At 59.7% G+C, this 22,452-nt stretch overlaps 2 protein-coding genes across 6 annotated transcripts in view; both read left to right on the forward strand.

Annotated features, from left to right (window-relative positions):
• Positions 1 to 3,215, forward strand: part of TOP1 (DNA topoisomerase I) — a 67,107-nt gene extending 63,892 nt beyond the window's left edge. For both annotated transcript variants that reach the window (XM_083801670.1, XM_083801669.1), the window contains 3 exons: positions 377 to 471; positions 1,249 to 1,398; positions 1,801 to 3,215. In XM_083801670.1, coding sequence (XP_083657796.1) covers positions 377 to 471; positions 1,249 to 1,398; positions 1,801 to 1,903 — 348 coding nt within the window. In that variant the 3' untranslated portion in view covers positions 1,904 to 3,215. The remainder of the gene's footprint in view (positions 1 to 376; positions 472 to 1,248; positions 1,399 to 1,800) is intronic.
• Positions 3,216 to 7,490: 4,275 nt separating this feature from the next.
• Positions 7,491 to 22,452, forward strand: part of PLCG1 (phospholipase C gamma 1) — a 41,222-nt gene continuing 26,260 nt past the window's right edge. For 3 of the 4 annotated variants that reach the window (XM_083801648.1, XM_083801647.1, XM_083801649.1), the window contains exon 1: positions 7,492 to 7,809. In XM_083801648.1, the coding sequence (XP_083657774.1) occupies positions 7,605 to 7,809 (205 nt within the window). In that variant the 5' untranslated portion in view covers positions 7,492 to 7,604. Of the gene's footprint in view, positions 7,810 to 22,452 lie in introns of all 4 variants that reach the window. The other variant, XM_083801646.1, reaches the window with a different exon arrangement.

Below are 22,452 nucleotides of genomic sequence, written 5' to 3' on the forward strand. Positions count from 1 at the left end.
CCTGCTGAGGGAACAAGGATCATCCTTCTGTGGTGCCATCAGAGCTGGTACTGGTGGGACACGCTGGAGACACACTTGGGTGTAGCTGTGTGAGAAGGCTTCTGGTAGCTTTCTGTCAGCGCCACCTTGTCTTTGGCCCTGTTTTGGGGGAATACAATACTAGGGCCCTGTTTTCTGAGGGGAACTTTTAACCACGATAGGACTTGCAGCAAACTGAAAGGCTAGTGGCCCAGTTGTTCTGCAGAACTGTGTCTGAGCGCTGATAAATTCTGACCGTGCTCACAAACTCGCTCCCTTGGTCATGCTGTCCAGGGGTGACCGTCACAGTTGTCTGCAGATTGTTCACAGTGCTGCCCTCTGGTTTTGCCTCTCCTAGATCGATGCCAAGAAGGAGCAGTTAGCTGATGCCAGGAGAGAACTGAAAAGCGCCAAAGCTGATGCCAAGGTCCGGAGGGATGAGAAGTCTAAAAAGTAAGGCTGGTGTTACGAGGCTGTGCAATGCTCCCAGTACTTTGAGCTCCAAATGGGTGCTTCAGCCCTGTGTTCTGTTTCCCCAGCCTGTGATCCAGGAGATTTGGGAAGACTTTCTCAAGCTTTCTTGTCCCCTCTTTCTTCTGTGCATGAAGAAATGGCCTTCAAGCTGAGGAGCATAGGGTGTCCCGACACTGCGGTTCCTGAAGTGGCCTGTAGCGTTAGTCTGCACTGTGTCCCTGAGCACCCGCCAGTGCCAGTGTAGCCACCCTGCTGCCCAGGACCAAGCAAAGTAATGGATCGAGCGTGCAACATTGCCGTCTTTAAGGGGAGCCAGGAGTTACCCACTTGCAAATGCACTTTCCTGGATCCTGCTCTGCTCTGGAAGCTCACAGTGCAGACGTTGTGTGCGCTCTGTGGAATAGTCACAGGGGTCCTGAGTTAAGGGAGTTCTGAAGGCAGAATCTCTATGTGACTTTTAGAGAGGGAAAGTTGGGCTGGATTTAAAGCGGGCGTAGCATCAGTATAGTTGAGGCTGTTGCTTCCAACCCTTTAAAGCAAAACTGCTGCTTAGGATTTCTGCGCTGCCTCTTTGAAAACGTCTATTCTTAATTGCATGTGCTGATTGTTTTGTGTCATTATCTGTGCTGACACAACTGCCTTTTGAGGCTGGTGGCATTGCTTATCTTGAGCAGAGTCCCTTTGCCTTCCTGCAGTGCTGCTGTTTCAAGCCCAGTAGGGCATCAGGCATTAAATATTTTTCCTCCCTCACCCCAGGACAGTGGAGAGCAAGAAGAAAGCAGTGCAGAGGATTGAGGAGCAGCTGATGAAGCTGGAGGTTCAGGCTACAGATAGGGAGGAGAACAAGCAGATTGCCTTGGGCACCTCCAAACTCAACTATCTGGATCCCAGGATCTCCGTTGCTTGGTAAGCGTCTGCCCTGGGCTGTGCTGGAGGGAACTGCTCCTTCCCCTGTGTGCAGTCCCGCAGGTAGTAGACAAGGGCTGTGGCTGAGAGCAGTGCCCCTGTGCACAGAGAGACAGAGCTCTCTGGCCTTCCCTTACGTGTTAAAATGGTTTGGGGAAGCTTTTAATGAATCTCTTGGGGCAGATGTCATGTGCCAGCCACTGCCAGCACTGCACTGGGAGGTGGTGGGTCAGAGAACCTGCAGGGTGCGCTGCTGGGAGGCCGCTCCTGCTCAGCTGGGCGGATTGTCTCGCAGCGAAGCAGGGCTTGGACGGTGCTGGGGGAAGCAGAGCAGCTCTGCTGCACCACGAGGGGCTGGGGGCCTGTGTCGTGCTCACCCTAACGGCATCTCCTCTTCTGCAGGTGTAAGAAGTGGGGAATTCCTATAGAGAAGATATATAACAAAACCCAGCGAGAGAAATTTGCCTGGGCTATCGACATGGCAGAGGAAGACTATGAGTTTTAACCTGTTTTTAATGAGCTGAATGTTATGGGGGAAAAAAAAAAAAAAGGGGGAGTAGCCTGGTTTTTAGGAAGATTGATAAACTGTGAGCCTTACTTGTCCTTGGATATGCTGGGGAAGGGGGAGGAAAGGGGCAAGTGAGCATCAGATAAAACAGCCAACATCTTGTAGAAAGCATAACCTGGAAATATCCTAAAGGAGCTGAGCCAGTTGTCCTATGGACAACTTATTTAAAAATGTTTCAGAGATCCAAATTCTAGCTGTCTGGTTTGTGTGGTTTTTCTCTTGAGGCAGAGCAAGTGGATGGGGGATTTGTCAACCTTCCGCCAGGCAAATTCACCATCACACTGAGAGCGTGGGAATCTTTAGCTACTGTATACAAAATCCAATTATATTGGTGCGTTTTTACAGTTAGGGTTTTGCAATAACTTCTATATTTTAATAGAAAATGGACTCCTTAACCCCTGCCCTTCCCCTCCCCCTCCCGCCCCATTTCAGAATTTAACAAAAAAAAAAAATTTAAGAAACCCAACGCACCTGTTACAGCTGTCACTTACTGTCATGGAAATACCCAATTTTTTTTAAAATTGTCACTTGAAACAGTCGTGGCATCGGAACATGAATTCCAAATATCCACCGCATTTGTTCAAAGCAAAGCGTGATGGGAAATCGGCCTCCTGACTTTTGAGTGTTCCTTTTTTTTAAATGTGAATTTTTATTTCTTTTAATTATTTTAAAATATTTAAACTGTTTTTTCTTGATCTTAAAGATCGTGTAGATTGGGGGAGCGGGTGGGGGGGGCCGCGTGATAGGGAGATGCGTGTGAAATCTGAGGACAAGTGAAATCTGCAACAAATGACATTCCCATCACCCTTTGTTCTGAGCACGCTCTGTACACTTCAAGAATATCTACTTTTTAGGTTTGTCAGACTGTTTTACCTTTTCCCCCCCTTTTTTTCTAAGCCCCACTCCCCTCTTTTACTTGAAAGATTTTATTGTGTAAAAAGAAGTTTCACAGGTCAATAAATTTCGAGGGAAATGAGCATCGGTCCAAAAAGGAAAATAATCGAGATTTTAGGGCTTTTATTTTTTTCTTTTGTAATTGTGTAAAAAAATTTTAAAAAATTAAAAAGCAGAATTTTAATGTGAAACCTTTTTTTGCTATAATCATTAGTTTTAGAGGCATTGTTAGCGTAGTGTGTGTGCGAAGACCATTTCCTGCAGCCTTTCCTCAACAAGTATCTTCTATTTTTATCATGAATTCCCTTTTAATCAACTGTAGGTTATTTAAAATAAATTCCTACAACTTAACTGAGTGTTGGTGTCCGTGTGTTCTTTCACCTCAGGCCCTGGGCCGAGGTCCCCAGTCCTGCCCCTAGCTTGGGGGGGGCTGTCAGGCTGATGCCACGCTGGATGGTCCCAAAAATGGGGCTGAGCCCCTGTCCCTGCAGCCCCGTAGAGCGGCTGCTGCCTCCACGGTGAGGCCCTGGAGCCTCACTCGTCCCACCAGGGCCGCACGGAGGATGCTGAGCGCGTGGCAGGGTGTGTGGGGAGGGACCAAGCGACGTGTCTCCACCAGGGATGGGTTGTGGGGGGGTTCAGAAGGATGCCAGGGATCTAAAACTGAAGCAGCTGGCTGCAGCTGGCTTTTTGGAGGGGACGAGACTTCCCACGGCAGCTGGAAGCAGTCGCTGCAGTGCTTTAACTCTCCAGTGCCTTGTGCTGAGTCGCGGTGGCCCTGTGGGCATCTCTGCTGTGGTGCTGCCGAGGTTGGTCAGCGTGTTTTGGAGCCTTGGTTAGAGGCACGGAGAGCTGACCAGGCTGTCCCCCCAGCCTGGGATCTCGCTGCCTGTTCAGGAGCTCGTGTTGGTGCCAGGGCTTCGAGGGGTCCCTCAGCTCGCCTGGTTCCCAAATCTGGTCTGCGCTCCCTACGTGGCAGCGTGCTTCCCTGGCTTTGTGCAAACCGCAGTGAAACAGCCGCAGCCTGACCTGCCGAGCTCGTTTGGTGCAGAGCCGCTCGGGCCCTGTGCTCGCCTCGGCCCGGGAACCCCTCGCCCCGTGGGGCAGCAGGATGGGCTGAGATCCGAGCTCCTGGCGTGCTCTCTGCTGCCTTCCACCAGCCCCGGTGCTGGGGAGCAGCCTGCGGGGAGCCGAGCCTGGAGCAGACCCCGGCCCCTTCCCCGAGGCTGGAGCAGCACTTTTGGGGCTCCCAAACCCGCCGAGGGTGGCTGCAGCGTCAGGCCCAGCCCTGCCGCCTCTCCCCAGCCTGCCCCAGCTCCCCGCTGTGCTGTTTGGAGGTGCTTTGTTGTGGCTGCGAAGCCTCACGGCTTGGCAGCAGGCACCGTTTACTCTCTGGGGCCTTTCCAAGGTGCAGCGGAGAAAATGCCAACTGACGAGGAAAAGGGCTCATTGTGCTCCCAACCTGCCCGTGCCTGGAACAATGCGGCCCGTAAAAATATCCTTTCTATTTATACAGCTTGCCCGAGTGAACCTCCCGGATCCTGTGCTGCTGAGCAGGGAAAAGTGCTTCTCCCTTCCCCTGGCGGCTCGGTGTTGATGGAGAAACGGCCGGGAAAGCTGCTGCGTCCTGCTCTGCGTCCCACCGCCGCCACCCCGGAGCACCCAGTCCTAGCCTGCTGGGGTGCCCCCACCTCGGGGTGCCACCGCTCGGGGCAGCTTGCCTTCCCCAGCAGCGCTGGGCCGGGTGCTGCCCTGGGGTGGGCAGTGGGGGCTGAGCCCAAACCTCTCCTGGCATCACGGGTGGTCCTCCTGCTCCCTGTGCCGCCGGGGGGCTTTTTTGGGGTCACCTGGGAGACGTCGGGGCCAGGCGTGCGGCTCCTCTGGCTCCCAGCCAGATGGAGGGAGGCGGGTTTGGAGCAGGGGGGACCCCAGCCCTGTGCCCGTGACCCGGTTTGTGCCTGGCAGTGAGGGAAACTGAGGCAGCGAGCGGTGACGTGAGCGGAGCAGGGGGCAAAACGCCCCTAAACTGGACCCCGTGTGCTGCAAACCCGGGCAGGCCAAGGGGAGGCTGCAAACCCCGCTGGCTGCGGCCCCATCCCCCTCGGAGCCTTACGGGCTGCAAATTGGAACCAGGTGAAGGCAGGAGGTGAAAGAAAGTGCGTGTGCCTCGCAGCCACGCCGGGCGGCGGGCTCAGGCTGGGGCAGGTTTCCCCTCGGGTGTTTTATATAACCCAGCGGGTTCTGAGGAGCCTGGAAGGGGCAGCGGGACCCCAGGGGCAGGGGGAGCGGGAACGGGGGGCACTCGTGCGGCAGGCACCGTGCCAGCATCGCCGGCTGTGTGGCCCCGGCGGGTCTGCTGAGTCCATCGCGGGCAGGAAACCTCCTCGTGCTGCCCTGCCTCTGCTGCCAGCACCCCGGGACGGGGCAGCTCAGCACCACCGCCCCTAAGGTGCTCCAGGACTCTTTCTCCAATTGCTGCGGGGCCAGAAAAGCTCTTCCCCAGGTGATTCTTCTCAGCCGTTGGGTTGGTTTTTCACTTGCCCACCCTGGGGGCTGTGTTTCCAAGAGCAGCAGCGCAGAACAGACGGGGAACGAATAAATAACCCGGGGGGTTCACCTCTCCTGGGGACTGCAAGGTGCCAGGTACCGCTTGGGCACCTCCTCGCGGCGCAGGGTCCCCGGGGTTTTGTGGTGGTGCTGGGGCACTCATGTCAGAGGGATGGTGAACCAGGGTTTTGTTTCCCTGGGTTTTGCTCCCCAGCCCCAGAGCGAGGCCCTTCTCCAAACAGCGCCTGCGAGGAGAGACTTGCAGCGAGTGCAAGGGGGAATTTCTCCGAAAGCAAAGCGCCCCCAGCCTGACCCGCTGCACCCCGACCCCGGTGCGGGGAGTTGGGCTGGGACAGCCGGGGACCCGACGGATGTTTCTGCTGGGGGCAATCACTGCTGCCCGGAGCAGGAGCCGGCACCGCCGAAGGATGCTGGCAGGCAGCAGGCAAACAAAAGCGGGTTTGCGTGCTGCAAAATTAAACCGTGAAATTCCTCGGCACGCAGCATCGCGGACGCTGGAAGATTATGCAAGCCTACAAAGCGATTAGGCAAACTTGGAGAAGAAAAAAATCCAGCCAAGACACCTCATCACAAGGCTCCACCGCCTGCCCGAGCGAGCCAGGTCTGCGGAGCCGGGGGGGACACAGGGGGCTCAGACTCCCCCGGCAGCATCTGCCCATGCTCTCCGTGAGTGAGCCCAGGAGGTGTTTGGGAGCAAGGCAGTCACCTTTTCTGCTTCTTCGATGGCCATGCTCCCTGCTCAGGTTTTGCCCTCAAAAACAAGGGTGTGCCCGTAACGCTCGGCTATTTCAAGGGCTCTGGGAGCCGGCTGCTTCCTGCTGGTCCCGAGCGGGGCCACTCCACCAGCAAGGAGCAGCTTCCCTGGGGAGCAGGGGGCCGGGAGGAGGCCCCCCCGGGCTGGAGGCTCACCTGGCTGCCTCGCCAGCGCCGTCACACTCCATTGTGGGGCAGGTCCAAGCTCTTATCCCACTGTTGGTCCTTTCCTGCCTTCCAAATGCCCTAGAATTGGGTAGGATCCTAAACTGGGTAGGATCCTAAACAACTGTGAACCTTGTAGGGCTGCTCACGCATGTCCCTGTGAAGCCTCCACGCGTGTAGCCGGGGGTACGTCCCGTCAACCTCCCCCGGTGCCGACCCCTGCCCACACCACGCTGCTCTCGGGCACCGGGGCCGTGCTCGCCCTCGCTGCCTGCCAGGCTGGGCGACGCACCCGGCCACCAAACCCGAGGAAATCACGGGCTTTAACCGCATGAATGGAGCAAACCACCCCGAAACGCTGCCGAATTCAACCGCTTATTCCCTCGCAAAACCCCGGTTTTGTGTCCCCTCCGCCACGGCCCGGGCCCCCCACGCCGAGCGGCCCCGTTGGCCTCCCCCTGCTATGGGGCACGGCCGCGGTCCCGCACGGCTCCTGCAGCTGTTTGGCAGCCGCACATCTGCCGGCCAGCTGGGCCTGGCTGCGGGGCCGGGGTGCTGCCTGGGGGGCCCGGGGGGGCTCTGCCCCCAGCCCCGTGCCGCCGCCTGCTTCTCCCGCTGTCCCCAGGTGCAGCTGGGCCCCCACCCCCCCAATTTATCCCCCAAAAGATCCGATTTGGGTCCAGCCGCCGGTGCAATGCTTGCGGGGAGGTCTGGGGACCTGCAGCCCCCCGTTGCCCCGAGTGTCCCCCCCAGGTTGGGCCCCCCCCCCCCACCGGTGGCCGTGTCCCCCGGAGCACGAGGGGCACTGGGGTGGGAGCACGGAGCTCTGGGGGCCGAGCCGAGGGGCGGCGGCGTGCGGCACCCCACGGCCCCCCGGTGCCGTGAGGAGGCTGCGGCGTGCCCCTGGCACCCCCCGGAGCCCCCCGCTGGCTGTGCCGCGCACCCCACGGCCCCCCCGAACCCCACGCGTGTCCCCCCGTCCCCCCCCCCATTCCCCCCAGGGCTCCCCAGACGCGGCGCGGGGTGCGCGGAGCCTCCCCGGCCTCAACCCCCCGCGCGTGGGGGCGGGCGCGCCGCGAGGCTCCGCGCTCCTCCTCCTCGCTCCTCCTCCTGCCCTTCCTCCTCCTCCTCCTCCTCCTCCTCCTCCTCCTCCTCCTCCCCGCCGGCCGGGCGGGCACGGGGCGCGGCGGCGGCGCTGCGGGCGCTCCCGCTCCCGCTCCCCTTTGTTCGGAGGCAGCGGCGGAGGCTGCGGGAGCCGATGGCGGCCGGGCCGGGCGGCGGCGGCCCCGGGGCGCCCAGCGAGGCGGAGGCCGCTCACCTCTGCCGCAGCCTGGAGGTGGGCACCGTCATGACCCTCTTCTACTCCAAAAAGTCGCAGCGGCCCGAGAGGAAAACTTTCCAGGTGAAGCTGGAGACCCGGCAGGTCACCTGGAGCCGAGGCTCCGAGAAGACCGAGGGAGCCGGTGAGTGAGCGAGGGGGGCTCCCCCCGACCCCCCCGGGCTCCCCTCGCCCCCCCCCCCCCCCGACGCCCCGGCCTCCCCCGATCCCGCAGCCCCTCCGGTCCCCCCCCGGTCCCCCCCCGGCGCCCCCCGGCGCAGGGCAGGAAAGGCAGGACGAGGTTTTCCTGCTTCCTGCGGGCGGGGGGCTGGGGGGGGACACGCAGCCCCTCGCCTCCCTGCGGCTCCCCGGAGCTGCCCCGGGGGGAGGCTCGGTGGGAGGGGAAAAGGGGGGTGTGGGGTGGGGGAATAAAATAAAAATCAAAACCTTAAAAAAAAAAAGGAGCGAGCAGCGCTGTGTGCCCGGCGTCCCCGCGGGGCACAGCACGCGATGATGGGGAGCGGGGCCGCCTGTGGTGCCCGCGGCTTGGTGGTGCCCGGGGGGAGCCCAAAGGCCCCCAGTGGGCTCCAGCAGCCTCCTGCGGCCCTGAGCCCCGAGGACGGGCACGGAGCCGGTGCCCCTGCCCTTGCTGATGGCACCTCGGGGCTGTGGCGAGGACAGAGAGGAGGCACGAGCAGTCGTTGGAGCCCTTTTGGGGTCGCATCTCGGAGCAACAGACGAGAGGAAGCAGAAGGCGCGCGAAGCACCCCCAAATGCTGCAACGTGGGTCCTGCCTCCTCGCATCTGCCCCGGGATGCTGCGGGGTCGGGGTCGGCGGCGTCGGCCTCGGTGCAGCCCCTGCGAGCCGTGGTGGTGGCGGTGCGGGGTTAGGGGCAGAGCAGCGGTCGGGCAGGGCAGGGGAAGGATTTGCAAGAGCTGTGAGCGTGAAACCACGGAGATAGGTGGGAAGGGGGAGAGGAGGGAGGCCCCGCGCTAGGAAACTTCCAGCCTGGGTTTCCTTGGCTGCTGCTTCGCTGTTTTATTTTTTTTATTCTTGGAACTCCCTGTCCCACCCCGAGCATCCCTGTTCGGTGGCCCCGTGCGGGCGATGGGGTGCTGGCCTCGCCACGGGCCACGGTGGAGGTCGTTGTCTTCTGCTGGCCCTGAGTGGCAAGGTTGGAAACTTGGAGTCTTACCGGGGCCTCCGGCGAAGGCCAGAGGTGGAGGCGCCGGCTGTGCCTCTGTAGCAGGACCCTGAAATGCCGGAGCTTTGGTTCTCCTGCCCACCTGGGAGCCTTCTGGCTTCTCCCCAGCAGCATCTCCAGGCACGTCTGGAAGGAGACGTGGGCCCTGTTGATGTTTTGGTGATGCCGAGCTCCCCGAGGAGCTTTAGGGCAGCGGGAGCAAGGGAGGAGCCTGAGGTTCTCCGTCTGCCCAGGCTTTAAGGCATGTTTAAATGTCACCATTTTTAAGGCATGTTTAAAAGACACCGGTTCGTGGTGGTGTCCGTGGGGGAACAAGCCCTGGGGGGACCGACGCTCCCGCTGGCCTCCTGCGGGCAGACCTCAGCACCTGCTGGAGCCTCAGGGAGGCTGGGACCTCACCTCGGGGTGAAGCTCTGGCTTCGGCACCGAAGCTGGGGCAGCGACGATGGCCGTAATGCTGCGCCCATGAGGGCTTCTTGTGCTCTGCCAACGGCCACAGGCTGGTCGGTAAATCAGAGAGTGTGTCCCGGGGACCGAGACGGTTACATGAAACTCCACAGGTTGCCAGCGAAAAGAATAATGCAGGTTGTGAACTCGGACCAGCCGGGTCCCTCGCCTCACCTGGGGAGTCCCCAGGGGGCTGCCCCGGGGGGAGCTGCCAGCCTGGTGGCCGCAGGCTCCGTGTCCCTGCATGCTCCTCGCGGGGCACACACGCCTTTTGGCACGGTGAGGTGGGAGAGGGCGTTACGGCGGAGCTGCCGTTTCCCCAGCCCCAGGCTGGGCTCCTCCGGTGTTCCCCAGCCCCTCCTCTTGCCCCGCTCCCTTTGCGGGACTTTCTACGTGGAAGCGTGGCAGTTCCAGGTGGAATTACGGGGTTTTGTGCTTAAATAGTGCCTGTTGTGCTGACACGGTGTGCGGGCAGGCCAGGCAGTGCCACGCCGCTGGTGTCCAGCGTTACCAGGCAGTTGGCCAATTCCCCCAGTTCATGGGATTTGGTTTCTCTGTGGAAAAGGGATGCCTGGGAAAACCCAGCTCCATTTGGCATGGGAAACGTGCTGGCTTACTGCCCTCCTGGCTCATCCCACCCTTTACCAGTGCAGCGTTCACGTGGCCACGGCGTGAACCAGATGGGGAGCTGACCCGGGGCGAAGCTTCCAGCCCAGGGAGCTCCGGCCAGGAGCAACCACCGAGCCGGGCTGGGAGCAGGAGGCTGGGGCTGGCGGCGAGGGCTGGGGATCGGTCCCCGCAGGGCTGCTGCTCGGGACGTAGCTCGCATGTGTGTGCAGCTGTGAGCCGAGGAGAACAGGCAGCTGTCAGGAGGTGTGATGTGCCTGGGCGTGGGGCAGCATCCCCACCGGGCAGCGCCGGGGGGTCTGCAGGTCACCAACTGCACAGCTCGTGGGTCAGGAATGAACAATCCCGTGTTTCCTGAGGGATGGAGAACGGAGAGGAGCTTTGGATGCCCCTGGGCGCGAGTTGGTTGCCTAAGTAGGAATGATCCTGCGTTTTTTATCTGTTTTGGAGCAGGAGAGCATCTGCATCGTATCACACAGCTCTCAGACTTGGGTTGCATCTGTGTAGAGTCCTTGTCTCGGTGCAGGGCCTGTCTCCCCGAGCACCCCAGCGTGGCGGATCCGTGCTCTGCCCCCGGCAGGCTTAGCAGCGAGCTGTGCATTCGGTGGGCAGCGCCGGGGGACCCGGCTCTACCGCCCACCTCGCTGCAGGACCGGGGGCTGCAGCTCGGGAAGCCCCACGCTGCGTGGGAGGCAGGGCAAGGAGCGGCACGGGGCTCGTCCCCGGGTGGCCTTGGGCACGTGGATTGAGTCTGCGGCGTGCCGGGAGGGGACGGCTCATGGGCACGGCCCTTCGGTGCTCCGTGGCGTGGTGCTTCCAGGTTCAGGGTGTCCGTGGCAAAGCCCGCGGTGTCTCGTGCTCTTCGTGGCGGCGAGCTCGGGGTCGTGCCTCGGGGGTGGCATCGCCGTCGGTGCTATTGAGCGCTGGATGCGCACGCAGAGGCACAGGCGAGCGGGTGCCCTCGTTGTCCCCACCAGACTCACCCACGTCGCCTTCCTCCTGCCTGCTGGCCAGGGTGCCAGGGCCGGGGGGACCCTCGCTGGTGTCACAGCCCCCTCCGTCCTCGCTCCGTGACCCTTGTGTAGCGCTTTGTGCGTGCTGCATAAAGAGCCACCTTGTGCGCTGGGCAGCGCCGGCTGCCGGCGCGCGTCCCCCCGGGGAGCGGCGTCGGGCAGCAGGCAGAGCGGGGCTGCAGCCGGCTGGGCGCGGGGATGGAGAACCTCTTCTGTCCCACCCCTGCCCCGCCGCCTGCTTCGCCGAGAGCCCCTGCGTGGCCGGGAGCCGCTGATGGAGCGGGAGGAGGGGGAGACCTCGGGGACGGGGGGAGCAGCTCGCTTTATAAAGCTGCGGCCTCCGTCTCCCGGCGGTTTTGAAACCAAAACGATGGGCGAAAAGCAATCCCGGTACGTGCAAAAAAAAAAAAAAAAAAAAAAATTGTCATTTTTCAATTCCTATTTGTTTTTATCCAAAGTGGTTTCAGTCAGCTCGAATTATCAGCGCGTTGCTTTCGTGCTAATCGCCTCTGCAGAGGGTTTGGCTGTGATGGTGGGAAGAGCTCTACTAATTTTCTATTCTTTTTGCTAATCATCCAAAGCAAAGTAGAGCTAATCCCTTGAGTCCTTTGTCTTTTATGCATTTTTTTTAAACTTCCTGCGTTATGTAATTCTTTTTTAATGTAAAAGGGTCCTGCCTTCATAACTTCACATACTGGGGGGTTATAGGCCAGTTTCTAATTGACCTGTTTTCCTTGAAACACGTCAGAAAATTCAGAGAGCTTGCTCAGAGAGCGAGCTGAAAATTTGGAGCAGATGTTTGTTTTATAGGGGAGAGAGGGGGGAAAAAAAAAAAAAACACCTCGAGAAAACCCTGGATGCATTCTTGCTTTCAGTGAAATGAGCTCAGTCCCGTGGAGGTGGAGGGAAGCCATCGCACCAAGCCCAGGCCAGTGCAAAAGAAAAGGCAGGAACAGTAAAATACAAATACTACAAAGAGACTGAAGGGCAGCTCACGCTCACCTCGTCCTTGTGAGCTACGTGATACTTTCGTTAACCCACCAAGGTACAGCAAAAGAAAGAAAGAAAAAAAAAGCCATCCAGATAAGCTTTGGGGTTTGGAGCCCTTGGGATTCAAGCAGGAGTGGCTCTGGGGAATCGGCAGGCTCTGGAGCGGGACCTGCGTGGGGAAGCCTGGGTCGGTGGGCTGAGACCTGTGCTCTGTGTGCTCCTGCCGTGGAGCCGTGGTGTCCGTCCGTCTGGCTCCTTCCTTTCTCAGGCGGCCCCGTGCAACGTGTTGCTTTTTTATGGGTTTTAAACCCAGTAATGCAAACGTGCTGGGGAGGTTCTGTGCAGCACCGGGAGGGTGAGCAGCAGCCAGTCCGGGGACCCCAAGCGCTCCCGTCTTTAAGGAAAAGCGATGAGGCCAGCCTTCCTCCCAGCCCACTCCGAGGGCAGGCAGTGGGGTGCTGAGCATGGTGAGAAGCATCCAGAGGAGCTGCATCTGAACAGCTGCCTTTCGGAGGTCTCCTAACCCTCGCGCTCTTGGTGCCGTCAGCTCCCACCTCCAGGGGCAGCTCTGTTGCAGGGTTTCCTACATGGCTGTTAACGTGCCCTGTCTGCGAGCCTCGCGCTCATCCAGCACGTCTGGTGACCTTCGCCGCTCTTTTCCTGAGCCTCCCGGTCTGCGCCGCGGGGTGGCCGCTCCTATCAGCGCTGGCAAAGCGTTCGCTCGGCCCCGTTATCTAATCGGGGCGCTGCGAGCACCCCGCCGGCGTGCGGCTGCCGGCAATACCCATCGCCGGCCCCCAGGCCCGGGGGAGCGGGCGGGCGGCCTCCTGTCTATCTGGCAGATTGCAGGGGGAGGCGAAAAGGCTCGCCCACAGTCTCAGCGGGAGTCGGTGCTGAAGTCCCTGTCCCCAGGCGGTGCGTGTGGCAGCGCGGGCTTGGCCACCGGGTTGTAGCCAAGGTGCAGCCTTCGTCTGGGTTTTGTGGCCCTGGGAGCGCAGGCACTGCTCTTCAGCTGAGACGTTCTCCTGCAGAGCTCCGGGACTGCTGTGTCCCCTGGGAGGTGACCGAAGTGACGCTGCTGCGCTGCGATGGGGACGCAGAGCAGGGACGCATCCCCTCGCAGTCGTCCATGGGCCGGGTTCGGCTTCCTTTCTTGAGTGCAGCCGTGAGCGTCTCACCGCCGTGAAGATGCGGAGTGGGAGAGGAGGTGCCGTGGACAAGCCACCAGCTTCCCAGGGAGCTTTTCTTGCCCTGAGCTGCCACCGTGTGAACGCTCCACGGTGCTGTGAGCACAGCAGGAGCCCCGCGAGTGCAAGCACGCACCCTATAGCTGAACCTTCTCCTGGTGTCCTGCCCTGAAGGGCTGCAGCGGCTCAGCTGGTGGCCAGTAGCTCATGGGGCTGCTGGAGCTTGAGCACATCCATGTGTCTGTGTCCGGAGTGGGATCCCACTCGGATCGCTGCAAACACCAGCGCTGGGCATCTCCTCCGGGTGTTCTCGGGGTCAAAGGAGCCAGCAGCGCCATCGGGAGCCGCGGGGCAGCGCTGCCACCAGCGGGGACAGGGCTGGGCGTGCCACGTGCCGCGTGCCCCTTCCTGGGCTGCTGCGGGCTGGGTGAGAGCTGGCGCGAGGCGGGGGGATAGGGGTGGGTGCACGGGGGGCCAGAGGAGCTCACAGCCCCTGGTGGGGAGGTGCAGGGCTTCAATCGCAGGAAAGAACGCGAGGCCCGGAGTTTAAACCATTGGCTAAACCTTATTACATAATAGAAGGAAATGGGTGAAATCAGTGGGGAGGTGGTTTTTTTTTTTTTGTTTTTTGTTTTTTTTTTCTGGTGTGCTCTCAGGTTTAAGGGCAGTGGAAAGCACTGAAATGAAAATGTAAGCCCTTACAGTGCCTTGGAAAAGTTATCCCCCTCCCACCCGCATCCCTTCCCCTTGGCCTGACAAATTTGGAGAGCTGGTGGTGGAAGGATGCTCCGAGAGAGCAACTGGCACGACGCCTGCCTGGAGCAGGATGAGGGCAGCGGGTACTGCAAAAAGGTTCCTGCGTTTGACAGGTACCTGCGGCTGTACGGCGAAGCTTATTTGGTGTCTGAAAGCTGGATGCTCACGGAAACCTGCAGCCGTTCGAGCAAGCTCGTACCAGGGAGGCTGGTCGGCTCATTTCCGTGTTTGATGCTGGCTCTCTCTTCCTGGTGTCACGTATAGGATCGCCCTAATATCTCACACATCCTCTGCGTGGCCATGGAGCCCTGCCACGCCTGGGGGCAGCTTCGGTGCGCTCGCGGCTGCTCCTCTGCTCGTCTCCCACCCGCCGTGTCTTCTGCCGCCGAGGTGTCCCCCTGCCCAAAGCCGTCAGAAAGGGGGCACGGGGACAACAGCCGCTCCCAAGGGGACTTGGCAGCGCTGGAGAAAGCTTCTTTCCTCCGAACGGTTTTAGTGCTTAAGTTTTGTGCTTTGAGGATTTTTATGTTGCGCAAAGAGCTGCTTGTCAGGGGAAACACACCCCCCCCCCCTTTTTTTTTTTGAGAGAGAGATTTTTGATGCTGATTCAGATTAGCAACTTCGATTTCTGAAAGTTTTCTGCCCTTCCTAAGGCTGCAGGGTGGGGTGGCACTTCTACAGGGCAGCCTTCGCCCTGCCGGCTTTGCTTTTTGTCCCTCCTTTCCTGGCGCTGCCCATCTCCGGGCACCTCAGTGCAGCCCCGAGCCCCACCACGCCGAGGTGGTGTGGGCCCTCTCCCAGCTGGGATGGAGCTGCAGCCCCTGCCGGCATTGCAGGGGGCAGGGGTGGGCACAATTCAGCCTGCAGCGTGAAACAGGGCTTCTGGGGTTAAGTCATTCCTGCCCCTAAAAAGCAAAAGGTCGAGGGATGGAGCATCTCACGGCAGCTGGCAACGTGAAGTCTGGAGGGGCCAGCAGAGCTTTATGAAGCTGACGGCCTGCACTCTGAAGTCTCACCAAAACTGGGATTTTTAAATTGCTTTTTGTGCTGAGTGTGTGGTCAGGTGGCTTTTCAGCTCCATTTGGAGCTGTGCATTCTGGGTTTAGCTGGCTGGAAAGCCACGTAAAACCATCCAGACTCGAAAATGGACCTTTCTCTTGCTTTCCTCTGCAGCTCATACCTTCTATTTACAAAAACTTGTGGTTCTGAGGTTTCAGTCAATAATCTCTTCTCGTGTTGCTAATGCGGTGCCCAGGAGCGCGCCTGGCGTTCTGCAGGCAAACCAGCCCGCATTGTTGTTTTAAAGATTTTCCAGACAAAGGTCGCAATCCGGCAAGTGAGCTCCCACAAAGGGGATGCTTTGCTGAGCTGACTTTGCCTGCAGGCCTCGAGGAGGAGGAGGAGAGCAGCGCTGCGGCAGAGAAGTCAGAACTGTGCCTGTTGGGCTATTTTTTTCCCCCACCCCTGTTACAAAGGCATTTACTTTCTTGAGCGTGACTTTTTTTTTTTTTTTTTGCCTTGACACATAAAATCACCACTCCTGGATTGTCGCAGGCTGCCGTGCTCTCCGTGGTATCATTTTGCATCCTCTGGTGTGAAGCATGTGGTGCTGCCACGCTGGCTTCTGCCACCAGCCTCACCTGGCTGCCGTGCCCCTGGGCTGCTGCGGCACCCGGTGCCCGGTCGTGTCCCTGCCACAGGTCCCCTGACTCACCCTGAGGCACGTTGCAAATTTCCCATTTCTCTTTCCCAAACCGTGTAAGGATCTATCAATGCTGGGACCACACCAGCCAGGGCCTGAAACCAAGGTCGCTCGCCTTCCTGGCAAGCATCTGCTCCACAGTGGGCCCTGGCTGCCGACCCCTGCGTGGGGCAGCAATGTGCCCCCCTGGTTTGCAGACCTTTTTGACTCCTTTTGTGACTCTGCCAGCCCAGGGCAGCGGTCGCCTGGGCTGGTTTTGGATGAAGTGATGCGGGCAGGTCGGGCCTGCGTGCCAGGGCGAGCGGTTTCTCTGTGTTCCTTGTCCCCGAGAAGCCTTCACGAGCGCGCGCGTGCTGGAGAGACATCAAGGCGGGCTGCTCCCTGCGGGGACGCTGGGTAGAGCAGCTGCTCGAGAGGCTTTTTCCTGTTTACTCGCTCCAAGAAGTGCCGGGTAACGTGGTGATTAAAAGACATCCCTCCCGCCTGTGCCTGCGTTGTCCTCCTCCTCCTCCTCCTCCTCCTCCCGGCCCTGTCTGTGGGGTCACGCTGTCGCTGCATCTGCAGAGCGTCATAAAGATGGCGCAGGTTATTTGGTCGCTTTGCTGCGTGCGTGCTGCTCTATTTCCCTCCTCTTCCTCCGCTCTCTAGCTGCAGGGTCTGCTCTGTTGATCATTGTGGCTCTTGCAGCCGGTGTGCGGGTCCCAGGCCAGGTCCCGGGGCGGACACGGGGTGTCCAAGGGGACTTTCACCCCTCCGCACCCTGCCTGCACCCCATGGGTCTGCCTTCCAGCTGCCGGAGAGGCACGGGGCTGGGTTTGTTTGCCGAGCACTCAGGTGCTGCCTGACGACATGGCCTTTCTCCGCAGGAGCTGAGGGTGAGCCTCAGAAAGCCCTGGGCTGAGTCAGGCCACGGCAGGTAGCCCATGAGCAGCTCATCAGTAGGGCCAGCCCCGGTGAGGAAGGCTTCCTTCGTCCTCCTGTGGCTGGGACACAACTCAGCTCTCAGTGAAGCCTCAGAAAGTTTACTCTTTCTGAGGAAAAAAAAATGGGTTTGCTGTTAACCCTGGTGCAGATCAGTGCATGAGCAGGAGGTCTCTGGTGCTGGGGACCAAATACCTCACAGGTGGGGTTTAAAAAAACACAAGCTGTAGCAGAGCCTGGCTGTGAGGCCGTGAAGACCAGCACCAAGAGCTCCTGCTTCTTCCACGTGAACTGAAGGTAGCGCCTCGTCCTGGGACATGTCTGCCTGGTGCTTGGATGGTGCTGTGCCCTGGTGCCAGGCTGCTCCAGTGGCCGCAAGTGACTCAGCACCAGGCAGGATCTTTATGTTATTCTCTCCTTCCCAATTTTACTCCGGCACTGAGGAGCTCAAGCACTTGCAGCGACAGGAATAAGCCACCTCGTTGGTGCTCATTTAGTGTTCCGGGTAGCAGTCATCTTTGCTGTGAAGTTACTGTCACGGAAACTCAATTGCGTCGAGGGGTGGGATGGATGAAAAGTGAGTCATGGCATCTGAGCGTCGCTGGCATTTGCTGGGAGTGTGACAAGTCTTCTGTTTCCACTCCTCACCTCTGTGCCCGCCCCGTCCTGGGGACAGCCTGTGGTCACTCTTGTCTCCGTTTGCCTTGTGGTGAGCCGTGACGCTGTGGGCACAAGAGCCAAGAACATAAAACCCCGCAGAGAGCTGCAACGAGCGCGTGCTGCTGTCGGGCACCCAGCTCCACCATGGCTCCCAGCTGGGCCTGCCATGCCGGCAGCGGCGTGAGGCCTGCCCATCCTCCCTGCTCGCTCTGTGCTCTCAGCCCCATCCTGTTCCCCTCGTGTATGGTGCTGAGGGCTGTGCTGGCAGTGGGGGGGAGGGAGGCGTGGGGGGTGTCTTAAAGCATCGCTTTAAGCTCCAGGAGGGACGTGGAGATGCCGCCTGGCCCCTTGCCTCGCAGGCGCGGTGCCATGTCAGGTGCCTCGCCTCCATCGATCCGCCTGCGTCCTCTGCGGTACCTTTCGGATCTGGTTACCACTGCACGTCCGCTCCGCAGGGAGGGAGGGAGGCTGGAGGAGCTCTTCAGCCTCCCCCATCCTCCCCCCCTTTTATTGCCTTCCTGTAAGGCCGTTACGCTCCTAGCCGGGGCAGGGCTGAGGGGACGGAGTCCTCGATACCAGGCAGGAGAAGGTCACCTTGGGGCGGCTCGTGGAGCTGTCCCGGCCCTGCCAGCCATCCGGCAGCACCGCTGCGGAGCTTCCTCTTTCCATGTGAGTCAGTGGAAGCTTCTGCCTCTCAAACGGAGCAGGCCGGTGACTGAGGGCTGCCGCCGGCTGTAATTTATCAGGAGAAGGGATGTGTTTTTTAAAGCAGTGTCCAGGCAGGCCAAACCCAGGGCTCAGCCTGGCTGGTGTTGCTGTTTGGGATGGACACACACGCTCCCACACCCTGCATGGTGCGGGTGCAAGAAGTCTGGGGGCTTTCATGGTGCTGGCCTTGTGTGTGCTGGGGAGCAGGCCTGGCCACCATGGACACCCAGCTTTGGCTTCAGCACCAGCCAGTGATCCTGGCACAACACCCCCAGCTCCCCTGGATATAATTTCTGTGGAAAACAAGAGAGGGCCCAGGAGCAGCCCCAGAGCAAGGGATGCCATCCAGCTGCCTCCTCCCCATGGGCGGGAGGGGAGCAGGGCCCTGCCGCTGCCTTCCTGACACCACCAGTGTCCGACAGGGACAAGTTGTGTGTCCCCAACGCAGGCACCGGGCTGGGGGGGTTCTGCCTCGTGAGCTGTGACTCCGCATTTGTGTTCTGCAAGGCTAGTCCTGCTGCCTGGGGCTCAGCCCTGCTCGTGGTGGCTGTCCTGAAGTGGGGTGCCTGCACCCCGCTGGAGACCGACAAGGAAATTGCAGAGAGAGACCTCAAACTGCACAACGGTGGCTGGTGGGAGGGCGCCCGGGGGGAGCTTATCCGATAGATTTGCCCTGTCCTTGGCGTTTCCTGAGGCGTGCCCTGCTGGCCAGGGACAAGGTGTGGGCTGGGTGTGCTGTCACCAGTAGTCACTGAGGGGATGTCTCCACCCCGAGGTCCCAGAGGCTCATGAGGCACGGAAGGATTTGGGGAACTGCTGCCTGCAGATCTGTGGGCTCCTGGTGCTTCGTCAGGGGCCCGGGCTGTGGCAGAAACAAGTGGCTATGTCTCAGGGCTGGTGTGCCATGTTCGCTCCCCTGCTTTACTTGCTGCTGTGGTTTCTTGGCCTCCTCGGCTCAGGGATGGGCACAGTGCTGCCATGTGTGTAGCACAGCGGGAGGCGCTGAGGGCTGAGGTTCCTGTGGCCTGTCCCCACGGGTGCTGCCCAGGGGACTGCAGCAGAGGCTGAGGAAGGGGCTGGAGCACCCCGCCAGAACTGGACGCTACCTGGCGTGAGAGGCAGTGCCCTGCTCGGCCATATGGCGGTGCTGGGGACGTGGCCTGCTCTGCAGGGCAGGGAGGCAGCTCCCGAGCGTGAAGCCGGCCCTCGGAGGCTGAGACAGGCACAGTGGAAACTGCCAGCCTTTACATCCCCGCTCTGCTGGGCTGTGGGCAGAGATCGCGAGATAGCGGCATCCTGCTTTGCTCACTTGGGGGACCAGCTTTGGGGTTTTTTTTAACACATGCCTTCTTGCAGCTGAGAGTAATCTGGAGAGATGTGCTGATGATGCAGGATAGGCAGTTGTCAGCCCCCAGCCACCTCTGCTGCTAGCAGCAGGAGGATGTTTGTGAGACCTTGAAGGTCGCCTGCATGATGCCGAAGCTGGTGGAGCAGCAAGGCAGGGGCTGCCTGGGAGAGGTGGGAGCTGCTCTGTAGGGACAGGGTGGTGCCCTGGCACAACCTTTGCCTCCCTGCTCCAGCCCACAGCACCCAGGAGGGAGGACAGGCGGGCAGTTCCTCGTGTCCTGCTCCAGACCGCATGGCTGCAGAGCTGTGAAGGCTGAGAGAGAGAGAGCTGGGGATATTCAGCCTGGGGAAGAGAAGGCTCTGGGGAGACCTCATTGGAGCCTTTCAATACTTAAAGGGGGCTTATAAAAAGGATGGAGGACTTACTTGGGTAGATAATGATAGGACAAGGGGGAATGGTCTTAAACTAAAAGAGGATAGACTTAGACTAAACGTTAAGAAGAAATTTTTCACTGTAAGGGTGGTGAGGCACTGGCACAAGCTTCCCAGAGAAGCTGTGGATGCCCCATCCCTGGAGGTGTTCAAGGCCAGGCTGGATGGGGCCTTGGCCAGTCTCATCTAGTGGGTGGCATCCCTGCCTATGGTGGCGTTAGAACTAGGTGATCTCTAAGGTCCCTTCCAACCCAAGCCATTCTACGAAGCACCTCCAAGTCCCCTGCGCATCTCCTTGTCACTTCCGCTGCCCACGATAAGGATTTCGGGGGGGGTTGGGCACAGGGAGGGGGAGCAACCAGAGCTCAGAAGCCGCAGCACACGTGATGCCGAGGTGCAGCCGAGGCAGCGGCAGCTCGAGGCGAGGGCAGGAAGCCCCAGTGCCCACAGAGCAGCTGTTGGCCCCCACGTGCTGCCTGCGCTGCTGGGGGAGCTGCTGCCGGGGGGGAATCCCACGAAGCACTCTGCCCCGTCCCTCCAGCGGCGGTCAGCCAGGATCTGGGCCCCGGGTTCGTGCTATTCGCAGCCATCCAGGCGGACTGGGAACTCCCGTGTCCCATCAGAGCTGTTTGTTCCGAGCATCCTCCCTGCCAAAGCGCTCTGTGGATGCAGCTGCCTCTGCAGCAGAACCATCGCAGCAACCGCTTCAGAGCAACGCTCAGCGGCTCAGAGCAAACGCTGCAGGTTGCTGCTGCGGGTAGCGGGTGAGACGTACCGACTTGCTGGAGCAACCTGAGGCACGACCCAGCCAAGTCTGGAGGGGAAAATAGCTTAACCTGCATCTTCTCCTGAGACCGGAGAGGTTCCTGCAAGTGCATTGCAGAAGCAAGAGCGGTGGGACCCAACAGGCCCCCAAGCACCAGGGCTGCCATGTCCCTCCCTGGGGCAGTAGTGGCAGTGAGAGAGCTTTTTGCAGGGTTTTCGGGTGCCTCACTAAAATGGCAGCGCATCCGTTTTCGGTTCACAGAAGGGACCAGGGACTTGCTGGGGCACAGGGCTCTGCTGTGCCGGCGTTTCTTTTCTTTTGGTTTCTGTGGACGCCTCAGACCCGCAAAGGAGCCATCAGGTCGGATTTGAGGCCCCAGCTGGTTTATTGTTTCTCTGGCTGGAGCAGCCATCTGCTAATGCTGTGGGATCGTATTCCTCCAGAAACCTGAGAGCTGATGCACGGAAGCACTGATGGCAGCGCGGCGTGGCCAGGAGGAGGGTGCAGAAACCCAGCGCTGCATCTCCGTGCGCAGACACTGTTAATTCACCGTTGCACTGCCTGGTTTCGTCTTGTCTATTAAGGAGAGCTTGTGGAGCTAATGCTGAGCTGTTACTGTGAAAACCCGGACTAATGAGAGATGCACGGCTCTTCCCTCTGAGATAGGTTTCTAATGCGGCGAGGTTCCTGCTTTCTTTTGGATGGGATATTAGGTATTGTAGCCCGCTTCTGGTGTTCACCAGGGGCGCAGCACGGTTTTGTAAAAGCCGCCTTAGTAACGACTGCGGTCCAGTCAGGTTCAAGCTCAGATCGTTGCTGTCTGCAAGATGCCCGCATCATCCCCGTTGGATGCGGCACAGTGCACGGCAGACACGCCATCAGGAGGATTTCAGCATCGTGCAACCCCCGGCACCTGAGGTGGCTGCGTTTTGGCAGGGACGGATCCACGTGTGGACACGGGACGGGCTCACGCGGAGCCTCGCAGACGAAGGGGGCTCGCTGGCTGCTGCGGGGCACGGCGCCTGGCTCCAGACCGCGAGGTGCTGGAGGCTCTGGCCCCGCTCCAGCAAAGCACTTAGTGCTCGCTTGACCGTTCCTCTGCAGCCCGGTGGGATTCTTGCATCTCCCCGCGTGGCATTCGGTTGCAGACAGCGCACCAGAAGCAGCCTGGGTAGGGCGAGGGCAGCCCAGCCTCCTGCTGCAAACCTCTGCAGCAGCCAGCACCAGCCCGAGCAGCACGTTCAGTGGGCTCCTATCAAAGTATTCTGAGGGAAATACCACTGCTTTATTTTATTCCCCGTGCTGTTACGTAATAGATTTCTCTGATTTCTGCCCCGACACACACGTACAAGTCGGGTCTTTTTTTTTTTTTTTCCATCTTCCTCACTTCTCACTTTCCCTGCGTGCCGGACCTCCCTCCTGTGAGTGATGGGAGGGCCAGAAATAATCATTGTGTTCGGGGCAACGTCCACTGCCAAAAAGCATGAAGACATTTCTTGCTGGCTTGGTACTGGAGGAAGAAGCCCAAAGGCTTCTCCGCCACCGCAGGACAGGATCAGCCTGTGCCAGCTGAGGTCAGGCTGCAGTGAGAGTGAGCGTGCGGCTCTCCCTGCGCTGTTGGTCCCCACGCAGCCACGCTGCACCCAGATGTGCTTGCCAGGGGGGTGGGTGGGTGTTTGCTTGGAGGCTGTCCCTGACAAATCCATCCTGGAAGGTAATCTTGCCTAAATCCTGTTTTTTTGTTTTTTTTTTTTTTCTTTTTTAATCAGTCTGACATCTTTCCAAAAACCCTCTGGAGGTGGAGATTTTGCAACCCTTGGAGCCCGTTGCAGGGTGTCCTTATCCTCACGCGTTACAATGCCCGCTCCATCACGGGTTATAAGCGAGGCCTGGGTGAAGTTCCAGTTGTGAACAGCTGAAGGGTGGATCTGGCTTTCATGTAACCAGAGGGGAATTTTTTTTTTTCCTAAGTGGTGCAGGGGGTGGGTCTGTGGCCAGTTTTTTCTTTCTGGTGTAACCTGCTCCTG

This window comes from Anser anser, assembly GCF_964211835.1.
Source record: "Anser anser genome assembly, chromosome: 16".
In the NCBI taxonomy this organism is placed as follows: Eukaryota; Metazoa; Chordata; class Aves; order Anseriformes; family Anatidae; genus Anser; species Anser anser.